Source organism: Amblyomma americanum, chromosome 1 (genome assembly GCF_052857255.1).
Source record: "Amblyomma americanum isolate KBUSLIRL-KWMA chromosome 1, ASM5285725v1, whole genome shotgun sequence".
NCBI classification, from domain to species: Eukaryota; Metazoa; Arthropoda; class Arachnida; order Ixodida; family Ixodidae; genus Amblyomma; species Amblyomma americanum.
In genome coordinates this window covers 349,703,690-349,730,717 of record NC_135497.1, presented here as the reverse complement: position 1 = coordinate 349,730,717, position 27,028 = coordinate 349,703,690, and the positions used below count along the sequence as shown (strand labels likewise).

General features: G+C 46.2%; 1 protein-coding gene across 1 annotated transcript; it reads left to right on the top strand.

Annotated features, from left to right (window-relative positions):
- Window positions 1-192: 192 nt before the first annotated feature.
- Window positions 193-21,483, top strand: LOC144100264 (endothelin-converting enzyme-like 1). The gene is made up of 2 exons (XM_077633268.1): window positions 193-617; window positions 18,952-21,483. The coding sequence occupies exons 1-2, from the start codon at window positions 297-299 to the stop codon at window positions 21,001-21,003; spliced, it is 2,373 nt and encodes a 790-aa protein (XP_077489394.1). The 5' UTR covers window positions 193-296; the 3' UTR covers window positions 21,004-21,483.
- Window positions 21,484-27,028: the final 5,545 nt, after the last annotated feature.

Genomic DNA, 27,028 nt, shown 5'->3' with positions numbered 1-27,028 from the left:
AGAAAAAAAACGTGGAATAGCAAAAAGAAAATACCCAAATAAAGGGTAAAAGGACAGTGCGAAAGCTTATGATGGTAGGCGTTTTGTTTCTAGATGAAAATTTTGAACGGCAGAGCAGTTCATTGCGCTGGAAGAGGAAAATGATGACCGCGACAGCGCGGGCACCACGCGCGGCATTCGGAACGTTGCGCTCGTAGCAGCGGCGGCGCCGGCGCTCACAGAGGGCTGACAGGGCGAGAAGGCGATCTTCCGAGTCTACCGAGGCACTTACTGCGACCTCGAATCCAGCGACAGCCATGCCCAAACGCCCCGCCGTCCCGCTCGGGTTCAGCAGCGTGTCCATTGCTGACGACCTGCCCAGCGCCTCGCACAGCGGCCCCACTACCACCTCCGCTGACTCAGACCTGGAGGCATTCTGGGGAGGGAGGAGCCTCGTATCTCGGCCGCGGCGACCTGGGTCCATCCGTCGCAGTCTCCGCGTTGTGGTGGCGTTGAACGAGATGGAGCAGCCGCTGCAGCCTGCGGCTCTGGAGGGGGCCCGCGGAGACGCCCCAGTGCCCGCACCTGTGTATGCACAGAGGGCGGGAGACCACCGACGACAACTACCAGCACACCAAGTATGGAACAAGTTACAGCTATAGTTAGTAAGGTCCCAAGTTAGACTAGCTGCTTGAGTTCCGTGCCCTGTTCGTTTATTTGCACAGGAGAGGCCACCGTAGAGGCGCTAGATAGCACGCCCTTGCAATAGAGCTTCCGATGCTCTAGAAGGGTATATCGCTGAAAGAGTCGTATTTGGTTTTTAACGGGGGGAGGGGGGGAGGGAATCTTTCAACTTCAGTTTGTATGCTTATTTCCCTTTCAGTAGATAATGGTGTGTACCCAAGAGAGCTCTGTGCACTTCTTCCATAACCGATGCATCATTCACGCAATACAGGCAAGGCTTCTCGCGCAAATAACACGAAGTGAACGTCGAGGGACCACCAGTAGCTGTGCACTACGCGGCAGGTGGTCGTGCAACTAAAGATATCTTCACCCGTATCATGCGCGACGATAGAGCGGCCCCCGTACGCAGAACATCGTAGCAAGATACACTTTGAAAGATACACTTCTGTCAACCATGCTTGCAGTCATGTAGTTCTTTTCCAGCTGCTACATTATAATTTTTATTCATTATGGCATTCACAATAATTTTCAAGAGAGGCGGAGTGGAAGCACAATCATCCAGTTGTACTGGTCAGCCAGCCAGACTCCGCCATCGAGGCGCTTAGTGAAAAACTGCGGTGAGCATAAAGCTAGAGCAGCGTCGTCTTGGTAGCAGGGTCTTTGTAAATAACTATGACGCACGAACTATGAAAGCGTAGGATTTTTTTTCCCATTCGGCCAGGGTATATTCACCTTTAAAACCGTCACTTGCATAGTTTCCTCCTACATGCACGGTTGCCTCTATCCGAAGCTTGTCGAGGCACCTTTGCTGTGCGTCACAGGGCATAAACTCGCAATCTATTTGCGCCGCCGCACAAACCAAGATGAATATGACCTCTTTTCTATGCTCTGCTACTGAGTTTTTTGGCACTTGGGTGGAGGCCACATCTTACGACAGCCGACCGGGGCCTAAATCTCGGACCTAGTCACGCGTTACTGCGATCCGTGATTGGCTGGCTACCAAGCGATCATATGCCCCGCTGTCACTGTTGCCGAAGTAGCGTGTGCGGCTTGACACGAACACTTTATACGTGAGAGGTATTATCAGAATTACGCTTTTTGTGTGCTGGCTGGCGGCAGCTGTAGGTTCCACAAGAGTCGCAACTACGGTGAGGCAGGGTATAGCTGCAAAATTGCGAAGGCGCAGCTCAGTTCTAAGCCACTGACCTGTAGCGATGACTGACCGGCTATGCTGTTCTGCTGAGCACGTGATGGCAGGTTAGATTCTCGATCATCATGAATAAATTTCCCCTATAAATAAAAAATCTTCTTTGACATTCCATTCATCCGAGGGTGGTGCGAGATAGTTTGACATGAGTAGAGCGAACATAGAAGCACAGTTCCCCAGCGACCACTTAACAGTTAACAAAAGTCGCCTGCTGTACCTTGATGAACGTGCACTTCATAGCATTTACACAACGGCGAGCGCCACTAAGGCATAACTGTCGCATGCGGGTGTGCGGGGTTCGATACTCAGTGCCGCCGAGTACCTACCAGTGAAACAAAGGGCATAATCTTTCCCCTGGCCTGGTACTCGGCTAATCTGGGGTGAAATGCCTAGGAAAGGGACCTTCACCCCCACCTTGAGTAGACAAAATCACCTGTTGCCATGGCGTTCTTTGGTCACAGATGTCCTTGCGCCGTAAAATTTCACCACCATCATCATCGGTATAACTTTAGCGACGTAAACCAAGGTGCACCTGTGAGGGCCATATGGCTTTTCCCCTAGTGTCCCGTATGAAGCTTTTTTAAAGCGGAAGCTGTTTATGGCACACTTTTTGCGAAGGAGCGACACTTGGCCCGTCATACTTTTTGTGCCACCGCCACTGGATGGCGCTGTGGGCTCTCGCGTCAGAGGCGAAAAATAGTGGCTGGGCGAGCTTTCACTCAGTTCAACGACCTATCAGCTATAGCATCAACACTGCGTGGCGGTTGGAGTCAGGTGGGAGAGTGAGGAAGGGTAAAGACTGCTGTGCGATCTTTTTAAGCCGCATGCGGACGCGTCCTTGCACCTGTGCGCATGGTCCGAACAATGGAGAGCATGAACGCATCCAGCCGGGCGCACCAAGTTGGTCAACTTCAACTTTCGGACGCACGACATGATGGTCGCATCACAGCTGCTGGCTGCTATCCCGTGACGTGCCAGGCCGTGCATTCTCAATTTTGCCTGTGCAAGATGGGCGCCCGCGAAGCGGATTGAGAAACCAGGCCTAGTATGTTGTAGCTAAACTCATAAACATATAATATTGGCCGCACGTAACTATTACGAGTGTTGACAGCGAATTCGAACTTCGCCGTGTGCAACAGCAGCGAGAGACTGAGACGATGACGAAAGCTAGAGTGTCGATTTTCTATAAAGGAGGAGATATAAATGTATTCGCAAACTACCGGCCTATATCTTTTCTGCTCGTCTTCTAAAAAGGCTTTGAAAAATTCTACGCTCAAAATTAGTTTTTTTTCGACAGGGCAGGCCTTTTTTCTGATACCCAGTAGGGTTTCAGAAAAAGAAGTTCAACTGAATCAGCTCTCATAGCCCTCAAACATTACATAATTCAAAATGTTGAAAACCGGCTGATAACCCTTGAAAAGTTCATATATTTTAGCAAGGCTTTCCATTCTCTACTTCACGGCATTTTAACTGAAAATATATCATTAAATGTCGAGGTAAACCTCTTCAGCTATTGCAATCTTATCTTGAAGATAGGTCGCAGTGCGTAAGTATTAATAATGACATGTCGTTACCATTGCGAGTACTAAATGGCTTTCCGCAAGGGAGCGTGTTAGCGCCTCTTTTATTTAAATTATTTATTAACGACATTGTGACCGTTGACTAAACGGTAAAATTCCTTTATATGCTGATGATAGCACCATTCTCCTATCAGGTTCTGGTGAAAATAGCTTAGCAATCAGGTGCAACCAAATGCTTGAAAAACTAGACCATATCAGTAAAAAATAAACCAACTCAAGATTAATCCACAAAAAAAAAAACTAAGGTCATAGTGGCTGGGCCAGTTTTTCGAGCTCGCAGTAAAGTATTCACCATAGGGCAAGTAAGTAAATATGGCGGACAGGAAATTGAAGTAATTGAGCACCACATCTTTCTTGGCGTTACATTCTCCTAATACATAAATTGGGATTTACACGCTTAAAATATATTAAAGAAACTTTCGTCGGTAATTGGAACATTATCTCGTACTAATGCGTTTCCGGCATTGAAAATAAAACATGAGATATATTATGCTTTCTTCATTTCAAAAATAAATTATTACACTTTGGTGCGGCTGACAACAACCAAACACGTTTTCAACTAAATTCTAGTTTTACAGAAAAAGACAATCTGTCACATATTTTGTCTCTCATCTCCTACATTGCATTTATTTCAGACCCATAATACTGTACGAGTAAGTCACATGTATAAAAACAGACTTTTTACGCTTGTTCCCTCTCTTCCAACAGCTTATGGGTGCTTTAGAAATAACTGGTCCATATCATCCCCACTAACATCTTAAACACAAGAAACAAAAACAAATGGTTAATTTTTTTTATTTCCGCACCGATTACAAGCGCTCCTCCTTGCGCCACAATCTGCCGTCCTTCTTAAATAAGTGCTCACCCATCAACTGCCCAACATCGCTTCAAGTACTACAGCTTTCTCCAGTTTGTGATCTCAAATTTTTGCTCCAAAATATGTTTTGTTAATGTTTGTTTGTATTTCTCTCGCTTAGATGCGTGTTCATTATTCCATTCAATTTGTCTCTTTCATTAAATTTGCGTCTTTATATTATATTTTTTTATTTAGTTGTGCTGCAACATATTTGGATTGTTCAAAGGTCTCACTTGTACATCCTTGCAACGGTTGCTTGAGCCTCGCCAAGCTGTTTGATTTCAGCGTTTAGCCAAGGTAACCCAGCAGAATGTCTGGTCAAAAACGTTCAATCTCAATATCCCCAAGTTGTTTTGTGGCAGTCTGAGCAGAGTCGACAGAGCGGCCTTCAAGCCTACGCTAAAGTCTACTCAAGACGTACACAGTGCTGGTGTCTCGAAGTGTTTATTTGGAGCCGTTTGGAATAGTTACAAGTGTGTATTCGAGCGAGGATCTCGAACAGCAGCGAGAAGCAGTTTCCCAGGGTGAATTTCCTGTGCGCAGAGCACGCTTCACTGCGCAGTGACAAATGTGAGTGTAGTGGAAGTGACTGCGGTCGAAACGAGTGATTTTGCATCAGTCAATTATACCGCCTGCAGTTATAATATCGTTTGAAAAGCTCGCTACGTGTGCCTTGTTTTGCAAATGCTGAAATGAACTTCGAGCTGTACAGCAGATCCTGGTTCGGGTGCACGCGTGTGCACTGTGTTCGAGAAATGCCGTGAATGCAAAGTGATGAAATGAGCTTCGAGCTCTACTTCTAGTCGCATTCGTTGCAGCGGTTGCTGTGTTCGCGAGCGCAAGTCCTTGTTCTTGCGGCGTAGCCATCACCGATATTGATCGTAGTTCGTGTGTACTGTGTTAGGCAACCGCCGTGAGTGCCACGTGACCATTCTGAAAGCTGTGTTTTTGCGTATGCGAAATGACCTCAGCTGCACGGCCATTGAGTTCTTTTCTGCCGGGACTACACAAGCGTCGCCACCATACGGAGGCACTGTGCTCCATAAAGTGCATTTTGCGACTACGAGTGGCGGGATTACGATGGTGCGCCGGCGGCACTGTGTAATCCGTATGAAATGCACATGGGTGTGCATGGAAGCTGTAACTTCTGAGATGTCTTTATTTCCTGCCGTCTAGAGGGGCCTACATCTCCAATAAATATTTGCATGACAAATTCAATGAATCCAGCTTCACCTTCATGTGTTCATAAGCTGATCTAAAGCAGTAGTGTGAAGTTTGGGTTGTGACATGTTATCGCCAGTCAGGAAGACTTATTTCCTAACAAAAACCATTGTCGCAACTCATTCACGGGTGTTTCACAATGCACAAATTTCTAATAACTGCAGCCTAGTGCCGAACTTTTTCATGAGCATTTCTTTTGATGTGAAGCAAAAAAAGACAGCAGATGCTTACGCTTCTCAAAGCAAGCAACCTATATACAATTGTGCCTTATTAATATAAACACTTTTGTTCCGGATCAGAACTCTACATAGACAGTTTTCCGTAATAGCGAATTGGGATTAAAAACTAGAACATTTACAGTAAACTGCTGTGATTAAAATTTATTTTTTTGCTTAGCAGCATACAGTGAAGTTTGATTTTAGACGAATACTAGGAATATTAGGTGCAGTTATTTGTTTATTTATTTATTTATTTATTTATTTATTTCAAATACCCTCAGGGTACAGTTGTACATTACAAAGGGGTGGGGCGGATACACGTTACACAATGTTAAGACAGAAGGTTTAGATAATAAACGTATACAAAGTGCTAAAAAAAGTTTGCTTCGAAAGATAGCAGATGAAGAAAAGAAAATAAAACAAAAGAAAAAAGAGCAATGAGGTAGAAAATGTAAGTTCTGGAGAGCGGCATTGGTGTCAAAAATATAACAAAAATAAAAAAGTAACAAGGAGCACAGTACACGATTAATAAAGACAAATGAAAAAGGGTTTAACACTAGGCAAAAAAGAAGCTTTGCAACGCGGATTTCAAGTTTTCTTCTCCAGTTATACTTGTTAGCGATGCAGATAGGTTATTCCAATCATTACAGGTCTGGGGAAGAAACGAGTTAGAATAGGCAACCGTGTTTGAGTGTGGAATGTGTACCTTTTGACTGTGGTTGCTGCGATATAAAATGTATGATGAGGTTGAACCCGCAAGGAGCACAATGTTGAGTTACGGTGGTATATTTTGTAAAACGTGAGAGGCGAGATAGCTTTCTTCGAGTTGATAAGAGCGGGAGATGCAAGTATGCTTTCATATTGATAACGCTGGCTGTCCTTTGATGGTTATTTATGATGAACCTGGCTGAGCGATTTTGCACTGCCTCAAAGGACTGTATGAGAGTTATTTGGCCGGGATCCCAAACAAATGATGCGTATTCGAGTTGTGGACGAATGTAGGTTGTGTACATTACTATTTTAATGATGATGATGCAAGAGAGAAATTACGACTAATGTATCCAAGAGTACGACTGGCTTTAGCGATGATGGAATTGACGTGTGATTTCCAAGAGAGGTCATTGGTAACGAACACACCAAGGTAGCGGTATAATGTCAGATACTTTATTGTATGCGTGGGATTTGTTAAGTTAGTGCGAGATGCCCTCATTGATTTGCATTTGTTAATATTTAACTGCATGCACCATGTACTGCAGTATTCGGTGATATATTGAGGTCATTTTGAACTAATCGAACATCGGAATTATCACTAAGTTTAGGGTACAAATCACAGTCGCCAGCAAGTAGGCAAATTGTGCCAGAAACGCAAGAAGACAAGTCCTTTATGTAAATCAAGAATAAGAGAGGGCCCAGAACTGACCCTTGCGGAACGTCGGAGTCGATTGGGGCTGAAGGTGAGTAAACTTCATTAGTAGTTACAAACTGAACGCGGGACGTGAGGAACGATAACCTGTTGTTCGATAACCTGTTTACATGAGTGTTATACCAAGGCGCTTTGTTGCTAGTGTAAGTGGTTCTAAGGGGACGTGCCGGATGAATAACTCAGAAATTTTGAACATGTCCCAGTTAGCTTCTATGGACCGATCAAGATAAAACGTCAGGAACACACCTAGAAGTGAGCAGAGTTGCTGTTGATGGCAGGGTTGTCAGCTTTGTTAAAATCACGAAATTTTCTTCTTTGTCTGCTCTTTTTAGTTTGAGTCATCGTTAGCCTGAAATATAAGACATCATGATCGCTCAGCCGGGGCAGGTGCGAAACAGTCGTTGAGTTGTCTGTTAATGCCGAAAGAATGAAGTCGAGAATTGATGATGTATTTTGTGTTACACGTATAGGAGAACTAACGATCTCTGATAAGTTGTCTGAATAAACTGAAAGATATAGATTGCATTCAGTGGACGAGGGATTAGAAAATGGGTTATCATGTGACCAGACGATATCTGGAAAATTGCACCTAGAAGTAAAAGTTCAGCTGCAGGGAAACGCGTGACAATCTGATTTAGAGAATCATGTTGGTTATCGCAGAAGGATGTGTCGGCCTAAGGGGATCGATAACATACGCCTACTACTAAATTTTTAAAGTTAACATTTTGGCAGCACCATATTAGATCCAAATTTGTAATAACAGCTGCAACAAAACAATCGATGCATTCATTAATAGCATTTCGGATACCACCACCAACTGTACCCGTTCGATCACCCCGGAACGTATTTATTTTTACAATGAAACAGTTAACTATTCGTTAATTTGATTTTAACCACGTTTCTCTTATTACAATAATATCAACATTACAGTCTTCGATCATCCCACATAATTAATCTTTTTTTTGGGGTAAAGACTACGTATGTTTGGGCACAGAACTAAACAATCGATAATTTTCGAACCGCCTCCCCTCTTTTTTATTTATTTATTTATTTATTTATTTATTTATTTATTTATTTATTTATTTATTTATTTATTTCAGTACCTTCAGGACCCGAGGGCATTACAGAGGGGAGTGGGGTACAATAGACAAAATAACAAAGGAACAGCCGTCACAAGTAACACAAAAATGTGAACAAGAATATGGCTCGCGCAAATCAGTAGGTTACAGCAAATACAATCAAACAAATTAACAGTCATTTAACACGAAATTATGAGCAAAGAATAAAAGTAAGCATAAAAGTAAGCATACCACGCAAACAAGCATACCACGCAGACCAGGTCTGTTTTAACTACCACATAAGCTGAAAAGAATAAACGGCAGGGCGCAAGAATTACATGTACTATATTACCATCAAGTTAAAGCCGATTTAAACACAGAATGGTCACTTATTTCGACGACCGATCGCGGAAGGTGATTCCATTGTGCCGATGTGCTGGGGATGAATGAGTTGTAAAAGTGGTTTGTTTGGCATGAAAGAATACCAACTTTATGACGATGATCGATCCGATGATGATCCTACCTAGTCGAATTCACGCTACCGGAGCGGAGAGTTCTGCTTTGAGTTTCACTCGCGTTTTCACAGGCATTTCCAGAGAAATTGCTGATTTCGTAAATGGCCAGTTTGAATGTTATACCACCTTTGGATTTGCCAAACTCTATTTTTTTCTGACATTATGCGTGGCTGGGCAGAAGTCTCCAATTCCTTTCCCGGTATTCTTCAGACTCACGTTTTGACAGGACTAGTTCTTTTCTTTTATAGTTCTCAAATATTGCTATAAGTGGTCGTGTTTTGTTATTGACGAAACGCCCTATCCTGGTTACTATGGGTATTGGTATAATGTAGTGATCTGGAAGTGCTCCGTGAGCCATGACAGACGGAGTAGAAACTGTACTCATTGAATCAGCACCTAATCCCGTATTTGTTGTTGCTTTCACTGCACTGCTGTCACCGAGCTGCTCGACAACTCGGCTTTATCGGTGTCGAACAGTTGCTAAGCAGCGCTTCCCAGGTAAGCTGAACCTGCTAGTGTGAGACATTCTCGAAGCCTTTAGGAACATATGTCGACAATGCACATGCACACGTGCATCTGCTTCGTTCGTTTACGCGTGACTGCTTGCAATGAACGTTATTTGCCCGCTGGGTGAAGGCGGTGGTAGGTCCATGAGAATGTATTTGTCAGAAATTTAGAATGCTTTATAGATTTACTTAGCCTTCCTTGAATTTGCTGCATTCAAAAATTTGTTTGCTTGAATGTTGATGCTTGTTTCCACCTCCAACAATGCTCAGCTATAGGTTTCTTGGGACACTTATCTGTGCACATTTGTAGTATGGCCGTGACAGGGCCATTTTTGTGCATATTGCCAAACCACGTTAACAAGGTTTATATTGATTTTTCAAAATGTGATATGCGCTATTGCATTGTGGTTGGCTCTGGAATGCGGACGTTGAACCATTTCTAAAAGTCCAGCAAGGCCGGTGCAGCCATCGACCTGTGGAGCGCTGAGACCACATTTAATTTGAACCCATTTCCTTACTGCTTGGATTGTATTTGCAGATTCCCTGCTTTGCACCTGTGATATGTTCTCCTCCTGACGGACATGCTTTGAACTCGAGTAGTCTTTTTTTTTCTTGCCGCATGCACTGTTTAAAAAAAAACATTAATATTGTGTTGCAAGTAGGGACCAGTGATGCTATAACAAAAACGTTATAATGTAAGCCAGCCGCTTGATTCAGTTTGAGCAGTGAACAAAGTGCGCCAGGAAATGAGTCGGCGAGCCTTTCAGTGCCACTGATTTTGACACCAGAAAGTGACGTACTTTGTCAGTCAAAGTGCAAGCGGAGAGAGTCGGCATGCCTGGCAGTTCAAGGTTTAAAAAAACCGCACGCTATGCTGCAGGGGGTATGGGGCAATTCTAATGTGCAACAGCCATATGATTCAGTCTGTATTTTAGCCATGCACTTCTAACAGTCCTTGCGCTGTGTTATAATATCTGGTTACCACAAGTCAGGTCCAGTCCATATTACACGACAAAAATATGCGGGTACAAATTGACTGTGCATTTAAACCGTGTAATTTGTCCAAACAGCAAGTTTCTATGTTAACAAGGCGTGCATGCTTTAAAAAACTTTCGCCCTCAGGAAAACTGTCGATAATTAAATTCGTCATATTACAAGGTGGATATTACCGAAGCATGGCAGCATACAGCAAAATGTGGCAAATTTTTCAGTTCTGATAATGCCACATGCACTAAATCAATTCACCATTTGTCTGACTAGCATGTGTTCCTAATCGGGAAAAATACTATGTACTCTCACACTGATAGTGTTGCGGCCCATTAAAATCTTCCTTCTAAGCCAGCCCGCTTTTTGAAAAAGCATTTCTGTGATAACCAACTTGTCATCCTTCGTGACATACATTTGCACCTTGGTCGCTTTGAGAAAGCATGCGATAAAATCCCTTATAGAATAATGCCTTGCATCTTGCTGTTCTGACGTGGATTTAAGTGATCCTAGCCGGCTGACAGCAGTTAGCTCATGCTAACTCTCAACTAACGCTGCCTTTTTTTTTCTGGAATCTCAGGCAACCCCAAAGGTGTTGTACTTGGGCCATCCCTTTTTCTTACGTTAGTTGATGACCTGACTTTCAGTGTTTCAATTTAGTATTATTTATTGCTATGTGGTCTGCTATCCTACTATCAATACCAACAATTCAACCCTTCAGAACAAGCGTCTGCGTGCTCGAGCATGGCCTATTTGCCAATGTTAATAGGCCTACACTAAGAGTTATTACTGTCAGCCATACCTGTCTCTATTACGAGCCGATATGCGTCAGTATTTCCTTTGTGCTTGTATCCTAACCTGTATCAAGTGAAGCAACACAGAAACTTCCATTATGTGGTGTGGTTAAAATGCTAGATATAGGTGCACCAAAAGTAATTCTGAGCACGCGAGCTGTGGCCGAATTGGAAAAAACTGCATGCCAGCGCGCTCTATCAGCAGATGCGCAGCAAAGAGCGAGGGTACGTCGGCACATCCGGCTGACCCATCTGATTAACTTGATGCTCGCGTTATTGCCGCCGCGATCTTAGCGGCGCTGCTACCATCCCTGCCCGCCAGGGGCGCTTTCAATACATCATGAAAGGGTTTTTTGTTTGTCCGCGCCGTGTAGAAAGTTGGCGTTCGGCAGCTTGCACCTCTTCCTTTTCAGGAATTCCACGATTTTCAGCCTGCGTGACTGCCGTCGTTTGCGCTTCGCTTCGCGGCGAGTTTGTGACACTGAAAACAGAGAAAACTTCACGAAGGACGCATAAAGGGTAGCCGAGACAGAGGAGCTGGTCTAACAACTGATCGTCTTCCCTTTCTGCGTCCTTCGTGAAGTTTGCGCTGTTTTTATTGAGATGTACAACCAACTAGCTCATGAAGTGTTCGGCGAATTTGTGCCAGAGCTATAGAGTACAAACGCTCGTCCATCGCTTTGGCAAGTGTGGTGAACTTTTTCTCGGCTCAAGAAGCGCATGAAAAAAAAAGAATAGGTCCCATGTGTTGTATTCTTAGTCTTCATTATAAAGATAGGGGCTCAAAAGTATAGCAAGTCGGCTAATTAAAGATAACTTCTCTCGGCACAAATCTGCTTTCTCAAACAGGAGAAAAAAAAAGACAAACAGAAAACGAGGTAGTCTCTCATTTAGTCGTCCGCGATTGGCTATGTTTTGTAAACATACAAGGAGAAAAGGGTAACAGTCGACGTATCCAGGCTGCTCTCGGAGGTGGTCCCACTCCATCTTGACAGCCTCCCAGAGGTCATCTGGACGCGCGCTGCGATTGATACGAGACAGATTACTTTTCAAAGTTGCCCGACGTTCTCAATGAGGATCAAATCGGCGCCTTTTGGAATCCAGTGCAATAGCTGCACAGCCCGTTCTTCAATCATAACTTTCGCAACTCGCGCTGTGTGGATGGGGCTATAGTCTTGCTGCAGGAGGAATACTCCATCTTTATATGGCCCGTCCAACGCGTACGGGACGAGATAGTGGTCGAGGATGTCGCAATAGATGGCTCCGTTAATCTTTGATGGTAGTCAAATAAGAGGGCGGAAGCCTTCTGCACTGACAGCTCCCCAGACATTCATGGCACAACGACCACTGCTGATTACTTGCGTCGTGTAGTCGGGTAAGTACTTAAGTGGGAAGGAATAATGCGTTGAACAGCTCCTACGTAATATATAATTAAAAAAATGCATTTCACTCAGCACCATGCTTGTCAGGTCACAGAGAAAAAGAAAAAAAACATTTTTGGGCTTACATAACTTAAATAACTGCTGCGAGTGGACTAGCGAAGAAAAAGTTTCATTTCTCTACTTTTACTTGCCCATGGCTTACCCTGCTTTAGAACGCCGTGCTCTTTCTTTCACACAAATCAATCTTATTCGGACATATCTGCAATTCCATTAACGACAAACACGCCGCTGCTGGTCCCATCTTGAAGAGAAAGTTGATTCATCTGTAAAGATGACTTGTCGCAAGTCGTCCACAGTCCACTGCTCGTGGGCGCGATCCAATGCTAGGCGCTGTGTCTTATATGCTGCCGTCAAATACGGTTCTTGCTCCGCCACACATCCATTTAATCGGGCTTCCTGGAGATATTTCCGAATGGTGCCCAGACTGATGTTTAGGCCGAGGGCATCTCGAATTTCTTTTGCGGTCTGAAAAAGCCGCGCAACGCCTGCAGCGACGACCAATTGGTCAGCCTTAGCCGAAGTGCACCGCTCGCGGCCTGGGCGTGGAGCATCGCAGCCTTCATCCCTGTAAACTTGTACTATCCTACTCACTGCATGCAGTCATCGACCCTCCTGTCCTGCGGCACTCCTTGCTACGGTACACCCTGCGCGCATAGAAGAAAAATTTCGCGCCTAACATTCAGTGGAACTCAGGGCGGCATTTTTCGTGGAATAGGTACTTCCACAACGTACGTTGATATATATGTGGGTGTGGGCGTGTCTTGCAAAATGTGTCTAGCCTTCTCCTCGATTACCAAGGTGACAGAATGAACGAAGCCAGCTACTGCGACGTGCTCGACCGCTATCTCATCACATATGACTTGGACGGCCCTTTTATCGATGATGTATTCTTCCAGCAGCCCGACTATAGTCCCGTCCACAATGCGCGAGTCATGAAAGGCTTCCTGGAAGAACGTACTGTGCTGCTCTTGGAGTGGACGCCAAAGGACGCCGACATGAACATAAGTGAGGTCGGTTGATGAACGTTAGAAAGCAATCTACCTCTTGTCAGCCGCAGAACGAGTCCACATCAACTTCGGGTGGGAGGCTGTCAAGAAGATGTGGGACAACCTCCGAAAGCGACGTCGATTCCTTGTACGAATCTCTTTTTCGGCTCTTGACCCATGTCGTCAACCTGGCTGGGGGCTTTACGGATTATGAAACTGTTGAGTTTGCATAAAACGGCACCTTTAGAGGTTTTTTTTTCACTGCCTCCTTCCTGCCACCCATTTTTACTTTTATTTGCTTAACTTTTTTTGTCCAGTGCAAGAAAGACTATTTGTGCTGAAGAAATTGGTCTTAAATAATTAGCCCACTTGCTTAGCCGTTGAGCACATATTTTTACAATGACCGCACATGCAAGCTACTGTTTCTTTTTTTTATGCGTTCTCTAGAGAGAAATAAATTTTGAGCGCATTTGCCAAGTAGTAGTAGTAGTAGAAAACATTTCAAAAAGGTAGGATAGAGAGGCGAAAATACAGATTTTGGGTGGAATCCTTATTTCAGGACCCGAATGTCCACCGCAGTTGCTCTTGCTTGGGATATCAGCTTTCGCTGCGTCGCCAAGTCAGACCTGAGCAGGGCAGACTCCCGCTGTTCCTCGGAGTGATGTTTGTCTAGTTCGGGGGGCTTGGGACCAGAGCAGCCCCATGTTACATGATATGTTGTTTGAATTCCGCCACACCAGAGGCAGATGCTGTCATATCTGTCGGGGAAGATTATGTGGTACTTGTGTAGGTTAGGAAAGGTGTTCGTCTGTAGTTGTCGCCATTCCCTCGCCTCTGCCGCCGTTAGCTTACGGTGTGGTGAGGGATAGACTTGTCTTTGTGTACGGAGAAGGAGGAGGCGCTCGCCGTACGTAGAGGGAGAGGGGTGAGGTCGGGGAGGTTAGTCGCTCGGTTAGTATATCCTCGAGCTAGACTGTCCGTGGCCTCGTTTCCCTCGAGCCCCTCGTGCCCAGGAGTCCAAGTGATTTGGTGCTTGCATGTGGAATTTTGAACTTGTGGGGTAGTCAGAATGGGAGCGACGGAGTGTGGAAGTCTGCCAGAGAGGAAGAGGCGACACGCGGACTGGGAGTCGGAAATAATTTTTAACTCATTTCCCGTAGCATCGCCGTGCTGGATTGCGAGGCAATTGCAGCAGTTTCTGCTACTGTGGGAGAGCAGTTTCGTAGGGAGGCGCTGGCGATTTCCTTGAAATTGGTGTCAAAGACGACCGCCACCGCGCTTGTTGAATCGGGGTACATGGCTCCGTCGACGAATACAGCATTTTGTGCCTGTCGATGTGTGCGGCGCAGATAGTCCACTCGCGCCTTTCGTCGTCCCTTTTGTGAGTCCGAGTGCATGTTCTTCGGGAGTGGAGCTACATACACGCGAGTTCGCAGAGTGGAGGGTAGGTCTCGGTTGTCCTGGACGGCGCGTATGTCAGCCGGGGAACCCACTCTTTCCAAGATTGCGCGTCCAGCTTTGGTGGTGAGGAGGCGTTCCTTTTGCGATGCTAGGACGGCTTCTAGAATTTCTTCTATTGTGTTGGTCAGTCCCAGGTCCTCGAGGTGGCAGTTGGCCGTGTACATCGGGAGGCCTAACGCGTGTTTGTAGGCGGTACGGATGATGGCATCTGCTTTGTCTCGCTCATTCCCCAGAAGTGGTAGGAATGGGAGACCGTATGACAGGCGGCTCATAACTAGAGCCTGTATCAGTCGAATTGTATCCTCCTCTCTCATGCCTTTTCGGTTGCGGGTGATGCGCCGAATCATGCGGGAGATCTGGAGGGCAGTTGTTCGTAGACGCTGTAATGTGTGGTTGGCTTTCCTGTCGCTCTGAAGCCAAAGGCCCAGGATGCGTAGAAGAGGGACTTCCTTTATTCTCGTGCCTTCGAGGTAAACCTCGATGTCGCCGGGAGATTTGTAGGCATAGCCCTGAATGCGGATAATTTCGGATTTTTTGCGTGCGCAGCGGAGGCCGCAATTTGCTGCTTGTCTTTCTACGCAATTGACTGCCTCTTGTAGGGTGTTTTCTTTGTCGGCAAGGGAACCCCAGGTGGACCAGATGGTAATATCATCAGCGTAGATAGTATAGCCGATGCCTTCAATAGGCTCGAGTGCTTTTTCCATGCCGATCATAGCTATATTGAAGAGGAGAGGAGAGATGATAGAGCCTTGGGGAGTGCCTTTGTTGGGTGTCTGCTCTGTGCCGGAGCGGACATCTCCCATGCCAATCGTGGCCGTTCGGTTGCTGAGAAAGTTTTTGATGTAGTTGAAGGTCTTGGGTCCGCAATCAAGGGAGTTGAGCTCTTTCAAGATGGCGTCGTGAGAAACGTTGTCAAAAGCGCCTTTCAGATCAAGTGCGATAATTAGGTGCTCGCCGCCTCTCGGGATGTTACTGAGTACTTGTTCCTTGAGAAGGAGGAAAGCGTCTTGCGTAGAAAGACCTTTCCTGAAGCCGATCATAGTGGGTGGAAAGAGGTTGTTGTCCTCTATGTAGTTTTGGAGGCGGGTCTGGATAACGCGCTCGTACAGTTTGCCCAGGCAAGTGGTGAGGGAGATGGGTCATAATGCTTCCAGGCTTGGTGGTTTGCCTGGTTTTGAGATAGTCACGATTTCGGAGTGTCTCCACTCTGCAGGGAGTTCTCCCGCCTCCCATAGGGTGTCATTTATGTAGGTAGTGAGGACCTCGATCTGCGACTTTCCCAGGTTTCGAATCATCCCATTTGTGATCTTGTCCGCACCAGCTGCCGTGTTGCGTGTGGCAGATCGAGCCGCGGCGTAAACCTTGGCAGTGGTGATGGGGGCGTCCAACCTCTCATTTGGGCCTCCCGTGTACGAGATTGTGCTGGGAGGATGAGGGGCGCCGATGTATTTGGTTTTGAGGGCGGTGAGAAGGGCCACGTCGTCTCCGGGGTACACATGGGCGATTTTCTTGAGTGCACGGTTTGTGGCAGACCGCGATGTTTGCGGATCGACGAGGCTGCGGAGGATCGCCCAGGTGCGGTAGGTCCCCAGCGTGCCGCGTAGTGACTCGCAAAATTCCTGCCAATTCTGTTAAGAGAGGTGTTGTGCATACTCTTGTGCTTCTGCCGTGATCTGTGATATGCGGACTCTCAAGGGACGATTGAGGCGTTGGCGTTTCCATCTGCGAACCAGAGTCCGTCGGGTCTGCCACAACTTCAGAAGGTAACGATCGACCGCCGGATTATCTGGTGTGCACTGTACTTCGGTGGTGGCCTCCTTGTGTGCTTTCCGAATCTGTTCACTCCATTCACTGATTGATTGAATGTGGTCTTCCGGAACGGAAGACTTTGCATTTCCCAAAGCGTTGCACGAGCGTTTATACCTGTCAGCGCACAAACTCGCCGCCAAGTGAAGCGCACACTTCGGCTGCCACAAACGTTGGCTGCCACGCAGACAAAGATGGTGCAATTCCTGACATTTCTGCACTGCCCGGACGAACAAAGCCTTGCATGATGTATTGAAAGCGCCCCTGGCGGGCAGGGATGGCAGCAGCACAGCTTCGCCCGTGGCGGCGATAACGCGAGAATAAAGTTATCGAGATGAGCCAGCCGGTTGTTCTGACGCCCCCTCGCTCTTTGCTGCGAATCTGCTGATAGATCGCGCCAGCGTGCAGTTTTTTCTAGTTCGGCCAGAGCTCGCGTGCTCTGTTTTACTGTGTGTGCACCTGTACGTAACTGTACGCATGTGACTTTTGTGCGCGTGTGTCATTTGATGCTTTTCCTCATCTGAAATGGGCAGCCAGGTATGCTATAGGGCCAGAAATTACAGCGTTTATCACACGGTGCCTCTTTCTCCTCTATAATAAGGCTAAATTGCACGTTCAGTTCGGTCGTCCTGATTGAAGTCCAATTACAGCTGCAATTATTTTCTAACACTGACGGCAGTATTACACATGGAAAAGCACAAATCTGTACTCAATACTAATTTATTCATAGAGTTGTTGTTTCCCTTACATTAGCATTACCAGTTTTATGTAAGGCCTTACATATGGTCAGAAGCGCCGAGATCCGCGGCTATGACAGCCGATCGCGGTTTTAGCGTCTGCGAAAAACCTCACAGCTAAAGTCTCGATGTCTCGAGTGAACCACAATTAATGGGGTATTCGTACCGCAAGATATATTTGTGCTGTCAAACGGGCGGCAGTGGCGAGTGCGCTAATCAGAAAGCTGGAGTCGTCCGCTCGGTCGCAGGCAGCAAACTTGACCGTACAAAACTCCATCCGCCCCGCGCCCTGGCACTCTCGTGCGCACGGTAGCAAGGACGCGTCCGCATGCGGCTTAAAAACTGACGTACAGCGGCCTTTATGCGCACAGGCGAGCAAGCTATTGCGCTTGCATTGCACAGACTTCAGTGTAGGGTGAGAGGTGTGGACAGCGCATACGCTATTGAGCGCGTCATTGAGCACGCATACAGGTCTTTAAAAGGAAGGCGCGAACTAGTTTCCTTAGGCAAGTGTACATGCGCTGCATGAGGGAAGCGTTGTGGATATAGTAGAGTAGCGGCGTCACTACACGGATATAAGGAGCTGTATCAGGCATCGTAGACATCAAGGGGCGCTACGCGCTGGCTTTCGCTCAGTTTAGCAATTTATAGAGCATAGCGCACATATTCTTTAATATTTTGTGCAACACGACAACGGCACTCTGTAAATAACGCAAGAGAGTGCCGTTACAGAGTGCCGTTTTCGTGTGGTAATGTGTACATCAGGCAGACTGGCCGGTGCGTGAACGGGGGCTTGCTGAGCACGCAGATTTACTAGGAAGTGGCTCTTTTGACCGTCTTACAGTACTCGACCGAAAATGCAAGTGCACGCCACACTTTCCAATCAACCTGTTCCGTCATCTGGAGCATGTAACTCGTGAAGTGATGGACGCCTTTTTTATAATGAAGAACGCTAACCCGTGTCTCAGTCAGCCTACAGTGGTCTTGTCAGCAAAGAGTTCCGATCCTGGGGTGCCCAGCTACCTCCTGCTTCTGAATAGTATTTATGTACTGATTCTCTTTTTTGAGCACTTAGTTCATCTTCTCTTCAGGGGATCATGTGGGCAATTTCCCGTGGTGCTCTGCATTTATTTCATCGCGTTTTCATTAAACCTCTAGTTGCGAGTCAACGCGTGTGATGTCTTCTTTCTCTTGCATGGTCTAGCTGTATAGTTTGGTCTGTTTTTCACTGCGAATATTCACCAAGTAGCCTAAACTTCCTCTTAGCTACACTTTCACTGCCTGGACATCAAGGGTTAAAAAAGACTCCTTACCTCGATATATCTCTCCTTGATGATAATTATCAGGTGGCAGAAATATAGCCCTAACCTTCCATTACGACGCGTATTATACACCATATAAATGTAGCTAATGGTTGTTAACAGATACTAATTTGATTTGAAATGCCTATAGGCTTCAAGTAACGATAACGCACTTTCTGATTCGCCTACACAGGGTACAGGCGGAGTCCGGATTGTCTCCCGCCCGGCTAAATGCAGTCTAGGCAACTGGATAAAAGTGGTGTTGCTGCCTGTACTTCTCGTCTTTGCCGCTACAGCGCTCATCTACATGACCACGACATACTGGATGCGGATCCAGCGCGGGCATTTTTGGCGCACAAGCCCACTGCTACACAGCGTTAAGAACACGGATCCACCGCTCCTCCCAAGTTGTGACAGCACAGCGTGCAAAATGTACCGTTCTCAACTCAAATCCTCCCTCAATAAGTCACAGAACCCATGCAAAGACTTCTATCGATTTGTGTGTGACGGCTGGAGGCAACAGCACCGTGTGCTGTCTGTTGTGGATGCTGCACAGGACATGATGTACACCCATGCGCTCAATGACATTGAGGGAGATCCTGGATTCGCAACAAGTAAAAATTCTGCAGCAGCGTCGGTGCCGAACGTCCGAAAAAGGGTAGCCGATTTGGTTGCGTCCTGCGTGCAGTATTCTCGGAACAGCCTACACGAACTGAAAATGTTCTTGGCCGAACGACACCTCCCGTGGCCTGCTACCTCTCCCAGGGACCTGTTAGAGATTTTGCTCGACTTCTCAGGAAAGTGGAATCTCCACTTATGGTTCCAAGTGACCTTAGACCTGGCACCTTACCGTAGTGGGACGGGAGAGCCCTTGCTCAAGATTGGAAACAGCGCCAAGTTTCGAGCCTGGATAGCTTTGATGCGTGCGATGAGTGGTCAACGAAAAGAGACCCAGCTGTCTCTACGCTACAGGAAGTACATCAGAAGTGTCCTGGGTCTCTTCGGGGTTTCGGAGTCACGAGCAGAACAACTCGCCTCTGCTATCCAGGAGATGGATCGGCTGACACTGGATGTATTAGGGCCCGCGATGGCCGATCCAGAACAGAAGATCTCGCGCATGTCAATTCAAAATATGACTGCAACTGCGACACCTGGCATCCCAATCGGCCGCTGGTTGCCCCTTCTCAACAAATACTTTGCCTGGGCGCGGCCCTTTTCTGCTAACAATGAAGTGCAATTGGAGAACCCCGGCCTTCTCCGGGCTGTTGCTTACCTCCGGGGGCGTAAGGCTGAGACGCGGGAGGCTCTTACCCTCAGCCTAGGCCTTCGCGTGGTTACCGAACTAGGTTGGATGGCAGACAAGGAAATTGCGGATGGCACACTTCAGCTCATGGATCTTCCCTGGTCAGCGCACACCCGCCGCTGCCTTGTTGAAGTAGAAATGAACACAGGCGTGGCTTGGTCTAGCCTCTTTCCCAGACACCAAGGCGTAGAGACTCTTGTTCAGAATGTTCGAGACATCCTGGTTAGTGACGAAATGCGCCGCAGCAACGCCACGCTTCAGCTAAGCGCAAGAAATGGGCGTGACCAGTGGGACATCGAAAGTTACCTCGTGAATGTGCTACCGGAGGCCAACCCCGGATCAAGCTTCTTCATCATCTGGAAGAGCTTGATGAATATACAGTGGCGGCTGCAGCAACGTGACTTGAACAACGTCATCAGGCCCAGATCCGTGCTGAGCCATACATGGAGTATTTACGGTGCACTCACTGCCTCCGAGGAATTCTTCGTATTCCCCCTGTACCATCCGGAACTTCCGCCGGCAGTCAACTATGGTGGCGCAGGAAGGCTGCTGGCAGACGAAGTTCTGAGGGTACTTTTCTACGAGCCCTTTCACGGCCAGCAACAGGTGGGCCAGTACTACTACGTCGGCAATCTCAACGAGGGGGACGCGGCGCAGTCGTTGCCGGAGTGGTCCCCGTTCCACGTCGACACGAGAGCACTGCTGACGGCCTGGAAGGCATACAGACTGGACTTACAGCGGCACTTTACTGACGTTTATTCCGGGCGGTCGTCGAGGCTTGCGGATGACAGGCTCTTCTTTGTGGCCTCCTGCTACGCCCTTTGCTCAAGTGGGTACTACATGGGCGAGCTGGACGGGGATGCCAGCCGCCGCTGCAACGTGGCCACTGAAGCACTCTGGGAGTTCAGGATGGCATTTCAGTGTGACAGTCAAAAAGGTTAGCAGTAGGGCCTGTAGTTGGCGTTGTTTTGTTTCGTTTTTTTCTTATGCGACGGGAACTTGGACCTTTTATGCCGATGTGCTGGAGGTGTACGCATCAGTGTGCTTCCCTTAGTGCACCAGCTGTTGACAACGTAGTGGCTTGATGTACTGGCGTGTGTTGTTTTCTTGGCAGATAGACAAGTCACTGCATCCTGACGACACGTGTACTTGAACGCGACAGGAAAAGTAGACGATGACTGCCGTGTATATTCTACCCTCGTAAGCTCTTGACTCCTTAATAGGAATCCATCTGGCATATGCAGGGGCTCTTGCATTTCACAAATGTTGCTCTGCTGCCTCGTGCGATCAGAACATTGAAAAAAGATGCCGTTTTCCCCCGGCCTGTATTTGAAGAAAGTTCTGGAAAGGCTGTCTCAAATGTTGTACCTGGAAGAGCTATATTCAGGATTTGTACATTGTGAATGACAAGCTCTTGTGTTCTACTGAATAAAATCATGTGTGCCTAGCTATCTGTCCACACCATTACCTCTCTCAGCTATTTCGAATAAAATGTTTTGTTGCTTGTTCTCCGTTAGATGAAATCTTGTATGTGCCAAGCTGTTGACTTTCCTACTGTATACGCCAATGGGCCTTACGCGGGCCTTACGCATATCACGGGTTAACACGGAATGGCGGATTTCTCGCTAGACTTGCGCCATGGGTATGGACGGTAAAAAAAAATACTCATTTGGAAGGTTCATGCAAAGAAACTATTGGCTTCCATCGTGATTTTTTGGCAAATCCTGCTGGCACAGTTCCCATGAGGTCTTATTTTCTGTGGAATAGTATCTTCTTGATTATAAACTTCTCGCATTCTTTTTTCTTCTTCGTTTGTTCTCATTTCTTTTAATGGGATAACAGATAGAGCTCCGGGTAGTGTAGCGAGTTCAAGCCGCAGTATTTGCCTCGTGAAATACGAGACAGGCAACTGGAGGAATGATTTAGAACCGCGCAATCAACTGGGGCTAAGAGGATGATAACAGAATTAACTATTTACTCGCATATGCGGGAAAACAGCTACAGAAACAGGCTGGTGTGCCCACGGCTGTTGTCTGCCTGCTACCCTTTCATTGCACGGATCTGCATCTGTCTCTTACCAACTAAGGCGCATTCGACCATATTTTAACGGCATAAATTAGGCGCGACGACAGCGAATTTCACGCTGCTCTTATTTCACAGGTTTTTCGAATGTGTGTCGATATGTCTGGGTAAGCCTGTCGCGTCGATTTGCTACGGCTACTGGTCCAAGACAAAGGTCGCACGTGTAATTTTTCAGTCCACCACTGAACTGAGGCAAGTGGAAATACACTCGAAGTTCAATTTTGCGACGCAGTGCGCCAGTGATCGCTCACATCTCCGTGCATGCCACTTTTCTTATGCCAACCCAAGCGTAGGGTAGATATCGACAATCATAAGTGCTCCCTGTAGTTTCTAACTTCCCTTTAGTCGAACCAAGCTTTCGCGTTCGAATTAACCTCTGTAGTCCGAAAGTATCGACGTTACAAAGGCACTTGCTCAGCCCTGGCTAATGGGAACGTACGTCTTGCCGCCTACATTTTATGAGAAGATCCCAAATTTGCTCATTTTCTTCTGCGTCTCGAGCTAGCCTCACTTCTCGCCGCATTTTCAGTCATTCGATTGGTAGATCCAAGAAATTAAAATTCAAATTCTAATTCAGAGATGCTGTAGAAACGATCGTTACAAAAAATGCCAGAACGAATGGAACGTACAAGTTTGTATTCATCATTAGATTAATATTAATATAGCGATGTTCATCTGATGGTAGATAATGCAAAGACCAATGACGGAGGCTACAAACCTGCCGTGAAGGCTCAGTCGCTGTCGCTTGGAAGCGGCGGCCGCATTTCATTGCAGCCAAAATGCGAAAGCGTCGGTCCAACGAGGTTTGAGTGCATGTTTAAGAGCGGCCTAAATTAATCCAGACCCTTCCAATACGGTGTGCCGCATGGTGCAGGTGGGTGCTTTTCTTCGTGTATAAATCGATGAACTAATCAAATAAAACGACAACATATCATGTGTCGAGAAATTAGCTGCTGTTTTTTTACATTGTTTAGTCACAGAATGACTAAGGAATAAACTTATGTACAAAAAAGCTTCTGTCCAGCAGAGAGTTTTTGCAAAAACTGATATGGTGGAAAGTTACACGCAAGGGGATAAATTAAGAAGACGCGACTATTGGAAATAATTGGTTGGTTGGTTTATGGGTATTTAACGTCCAAAGCGACTCGGGCTATGAGAGACGCCGTAGTGAAGGGCTCTTGAAATTTCGACCACCTGGGGTTCGTTAACGTGCACTGACATCGCACAGTACACGGGTCTCTAGAATTTCGCCTCCATCGAAATTCAACCGCCGCTGCCGGGACCGAACCCGCGTCTTTCGGGACAGCAGCCGAGCGCCATAACCACTCAGCCACCGCGGCGGCTTATTATAGACTGCTATTATTAATATTATTGCTTATTATAGACTGAATGTAAGCGTAACCATGTTTCCCTTGCAAAATTGTACCACAGAATAAACGACCAAATTCTCCTCAGGAAATTAAAAGTTAGTGAATTCGAAGTTCTTGGTCTACGTTTTTTGTTTGCTACAAAGTAAACGTACTCCACTCCTGAACAGAAAACGAAACCAAGTGCAGATCAGGTGTCAGTTTCACCACACGAATCACGCTGCCCGTACGCAGCTGGCTACGAGCGCTGACGGGAATCGCAATCGCGACTGACAACCGGCGCGAGTCGCGGGAGCGCTCGACGTTGTTTGCACAAAGGTGTTGCGGTGCTTCAGTACGCCTGTGTCCGCAGTGCAGAGCATACCAGTGTAACAGTTTAGACCACCCCCGTCAGCGTGATCGTGCATATAAGTTAGTCTTTAGTCTATCCGTTACATCAAGATGAAGTAGCGAACGACGATAGCTATGATGGGCAACCATTGTGAAGCCATTCCTGCAGCAGTTACACGCAGCATTTCGCACGTTGTCTGCAATTTTTCGTAATCATCCGGGCAGTCCGCATGGCGTTCATGCGCTGTCCTGCGGCTAGATCATACAGGCTTCCGGGACAACGGACATTTGAAGCCGTCGTTAAGGTAAGACAGACAAGCCAAAAGAGACTTGTTGCGGAGACCTTTCTGCAGGGCGACTGGTCTCCTGGTTGAATTTTCGAGATAGTTTCGCGTTGCTGATAACCCCTCAACGTGTAGCGGCCCAACACTAGTAGATCGTTTTCGCCGCAAGCCTCGAGAAGCGATCAATACCGGCTGCGCGATGCTCGCGACTTTCTGGTCTGTACGCGCCTTCAGTTCTGCGAGTGCAAACCTAGTGCAGAGGGGCAACCATCGTCCGTTCCCTCATAAATTATCTCAGTGCAAATACCGCAGCTACCATATGCTTTCCGTAACGGGTACTACTATGAACGTCTTATTTCCACAAGGTGTGAAAGCAGTTTTCACTGTAATCGGTACAAGCCCTGCCCCTAAATGCTCATACTTTAAAAGCGAACGCTTTGCGTGCCCAATTTGCTGCGCGGTGTCAACGAGCGGCCAGCATTTATTTATTTATTTATTTATTTATTTATTTATTAGTTACCTGCATCGCCCCGCAGGGCATTACAGCAGGGGGGTACAGACTTCATTTATAGGTATAAAGCAATTATTGCAGTGCATGGAAAAATGCTTCGTTAGATGTAATACATACAATGCTCGATGGCAAACTGTTCCAGTCCCGAACAGTTCTAACAAAAAAAGAATAACGCAAGACGTCACCCTTGCAAGAAAATTCTCTGACCTTCAAGCAGTGGTCCAGTCGCTTTGATATATAATGAGGTGCCTGGATATATTGTTCGCGGTTTATGCCAGTTTTTGAATAATAAATCTCATGGAAAATTTTCAATCTGATGTACCTTCTACGGTCCTTCAACTCTTGCCAGTTAAGTTTTCGTTTGCTTTCCGTCATACTAACTTGCCAATTATAGTTACCGAGAACAAATCTAACTGCCCTATTCTGAATTTTCTCTAATTTTCCTACACACTCAGATGTGTGTGGGTCCCAGCAAACACATCCATATTCAAGTATGGAGCGTACATAACTGAAATACAGCTGTGTTTTTAGGTTACTTGGTAAATGGCTAAAATTCCGCCGTAGAAAACGCAAACGTAACGCTGCCTTATTCGCAATATAATTAATGTGCTTATTCCATCGTAAGTCCGATGTAAAAAAGACGCCTAGGTATTTAAATGACTTGCTTATGTTGAGAGTAAGATCATTAATTCTATACCTATACGGATGATTAGCACGTTTTCTTGTGAAGGTGACGTGAACAGTTTTGTTTATATTTAAGGACATGTCCTAACGTACACACCAGTCTGCCACAGTATCTAAATCAGTTTGCAGGATTTGTGTATCAGAAGTGGAATTTACTACTCTGTAAACAACACAATCATCGGCAAACATCCTGAATGAAGACTGTATGCCAACTGAAATATCATTAATATACAGCAAAAACAAAAGTGGTCCCAATACTGAGCCTTGGGGAACTCCCGACGTAACTGGTGCATACTGTGAAGAAATACCGTTCAGAACAACAGCCTGCCTTCGTAACGACAGATATTCTGCAATCCACGCAATTACTTTACAATCCAGGTTATACGCTTTCAATTTGGAGAGAAGAAGACTGTGCGCGACAACATCAAATGCCTTGCGGAAATCCAAGAAAACGCAGTCCACAATTTGTTGCTTATCGATTGCCGATGCCAAATCATGAACGAACTCTACCAGCTGCGTACTGCAGGAAAATCCACGCCTGAAACCATGTTGACTAGTGCATAAGAGATTGTGTTTGGTGAGATGGGCCATAACGCAACTATATATTACATGCTCCGTAATTTTACAGGTTATACTGGTTAAGGAAACGGGTCGGTAGTTCTGAACGGAGTTTCGCATAACACTCTTATGTATGGGCACGACACGCGCTACCTTCCAATCAGCAGGCAAGTCGGTTTCATTAAGAGACTTCTGGAACAGCCGGATGAAATAGACATAATGTATCCGCACAATTCCTTAAAATTGCGGCAGGAATATCATCAGGGCCACAAGCCTTAGCCTGATTCAAATCCTTCAATAATTTACGCACACCGTTAACACAAAAAGTAACTTCCGGCATGCAATCTATTTCAAGAGGTAATGAAAAACAGACAGAACGTGAACTGGGTGGCAAAAACACAGATGAAAAATAAAGGCTAAACATTTCAACTTTAGCCTCATCATCATGGATGATTAATTCATCATTTTTCAGAGCAGGTACTGAGCTGTCATCCTTACCATTACGCTTCACATATCTCCAAAATTCTTTGGTATCTCTGACAAGTTTTTCTCCTAAATTCGAAAAATACAAGTCTTTAGCGATGTGAAACTTCTGTCTGAATTCATTTTTTATTGTTTTCAGCAAGGCCAAACACTCTGGCGGTTTAGACAACTTGTATCTTCGATACATTCGTCATTGTCTGCGAACAAGGGCACGTAATTCGGTGTTAAACCAGGGTTTATCTCGAGCTCTCTTACTTGATATAACGCTTAATGGAATAAAAGCTTCACGTAATTCAAACAATTTCTGTTTGAATGTATTCCATAGCTGTTCGATATTTAAGTTATCCGCGAGTTCATCAAAAGTTGGAAAGAACGAACCGAAAGCAGCGCTAATCGCCTCGTAGTTGGCCCTGCGGTAGACATAAATCTGTCGCCTAGGTGGTTTTGCAACCTTCACGTAGTGAACTAATAAATCTGCTAGAATAATATTGTGGTCGCTCAAACCAGGCAACACTTGTACATTGCATACAACATCAGGCACGTTACACAGCAAGAGGTCGAGTACGTGACCAGTTCCGTCCATTCGTGATGGCTCATGCACATACTGACAAAAGGTGTTGGAATCTAAAATGTCAAAAAAAGTTGAGTATAGATTCCCTCGAGCTATA

What these genes read in the sequence shown, in the direction of transcription:
- LOC144100264 (XM_077633268.1), top strand. Translation starts at nt 297, where the DNA reads ATGCCCAAACGCCCCGCCGTCCCGCTCGGGTTCAGCAGCGTGTCCATT. An exon ending in GACAACTACCAGCACACCAA is followed by an intron (nt 618 to 18,951) that starts GTATGGAACAAG and finishes TCGCCTACACAG; the next exon opens with GGTACAGGCGGAGTCCGGAT.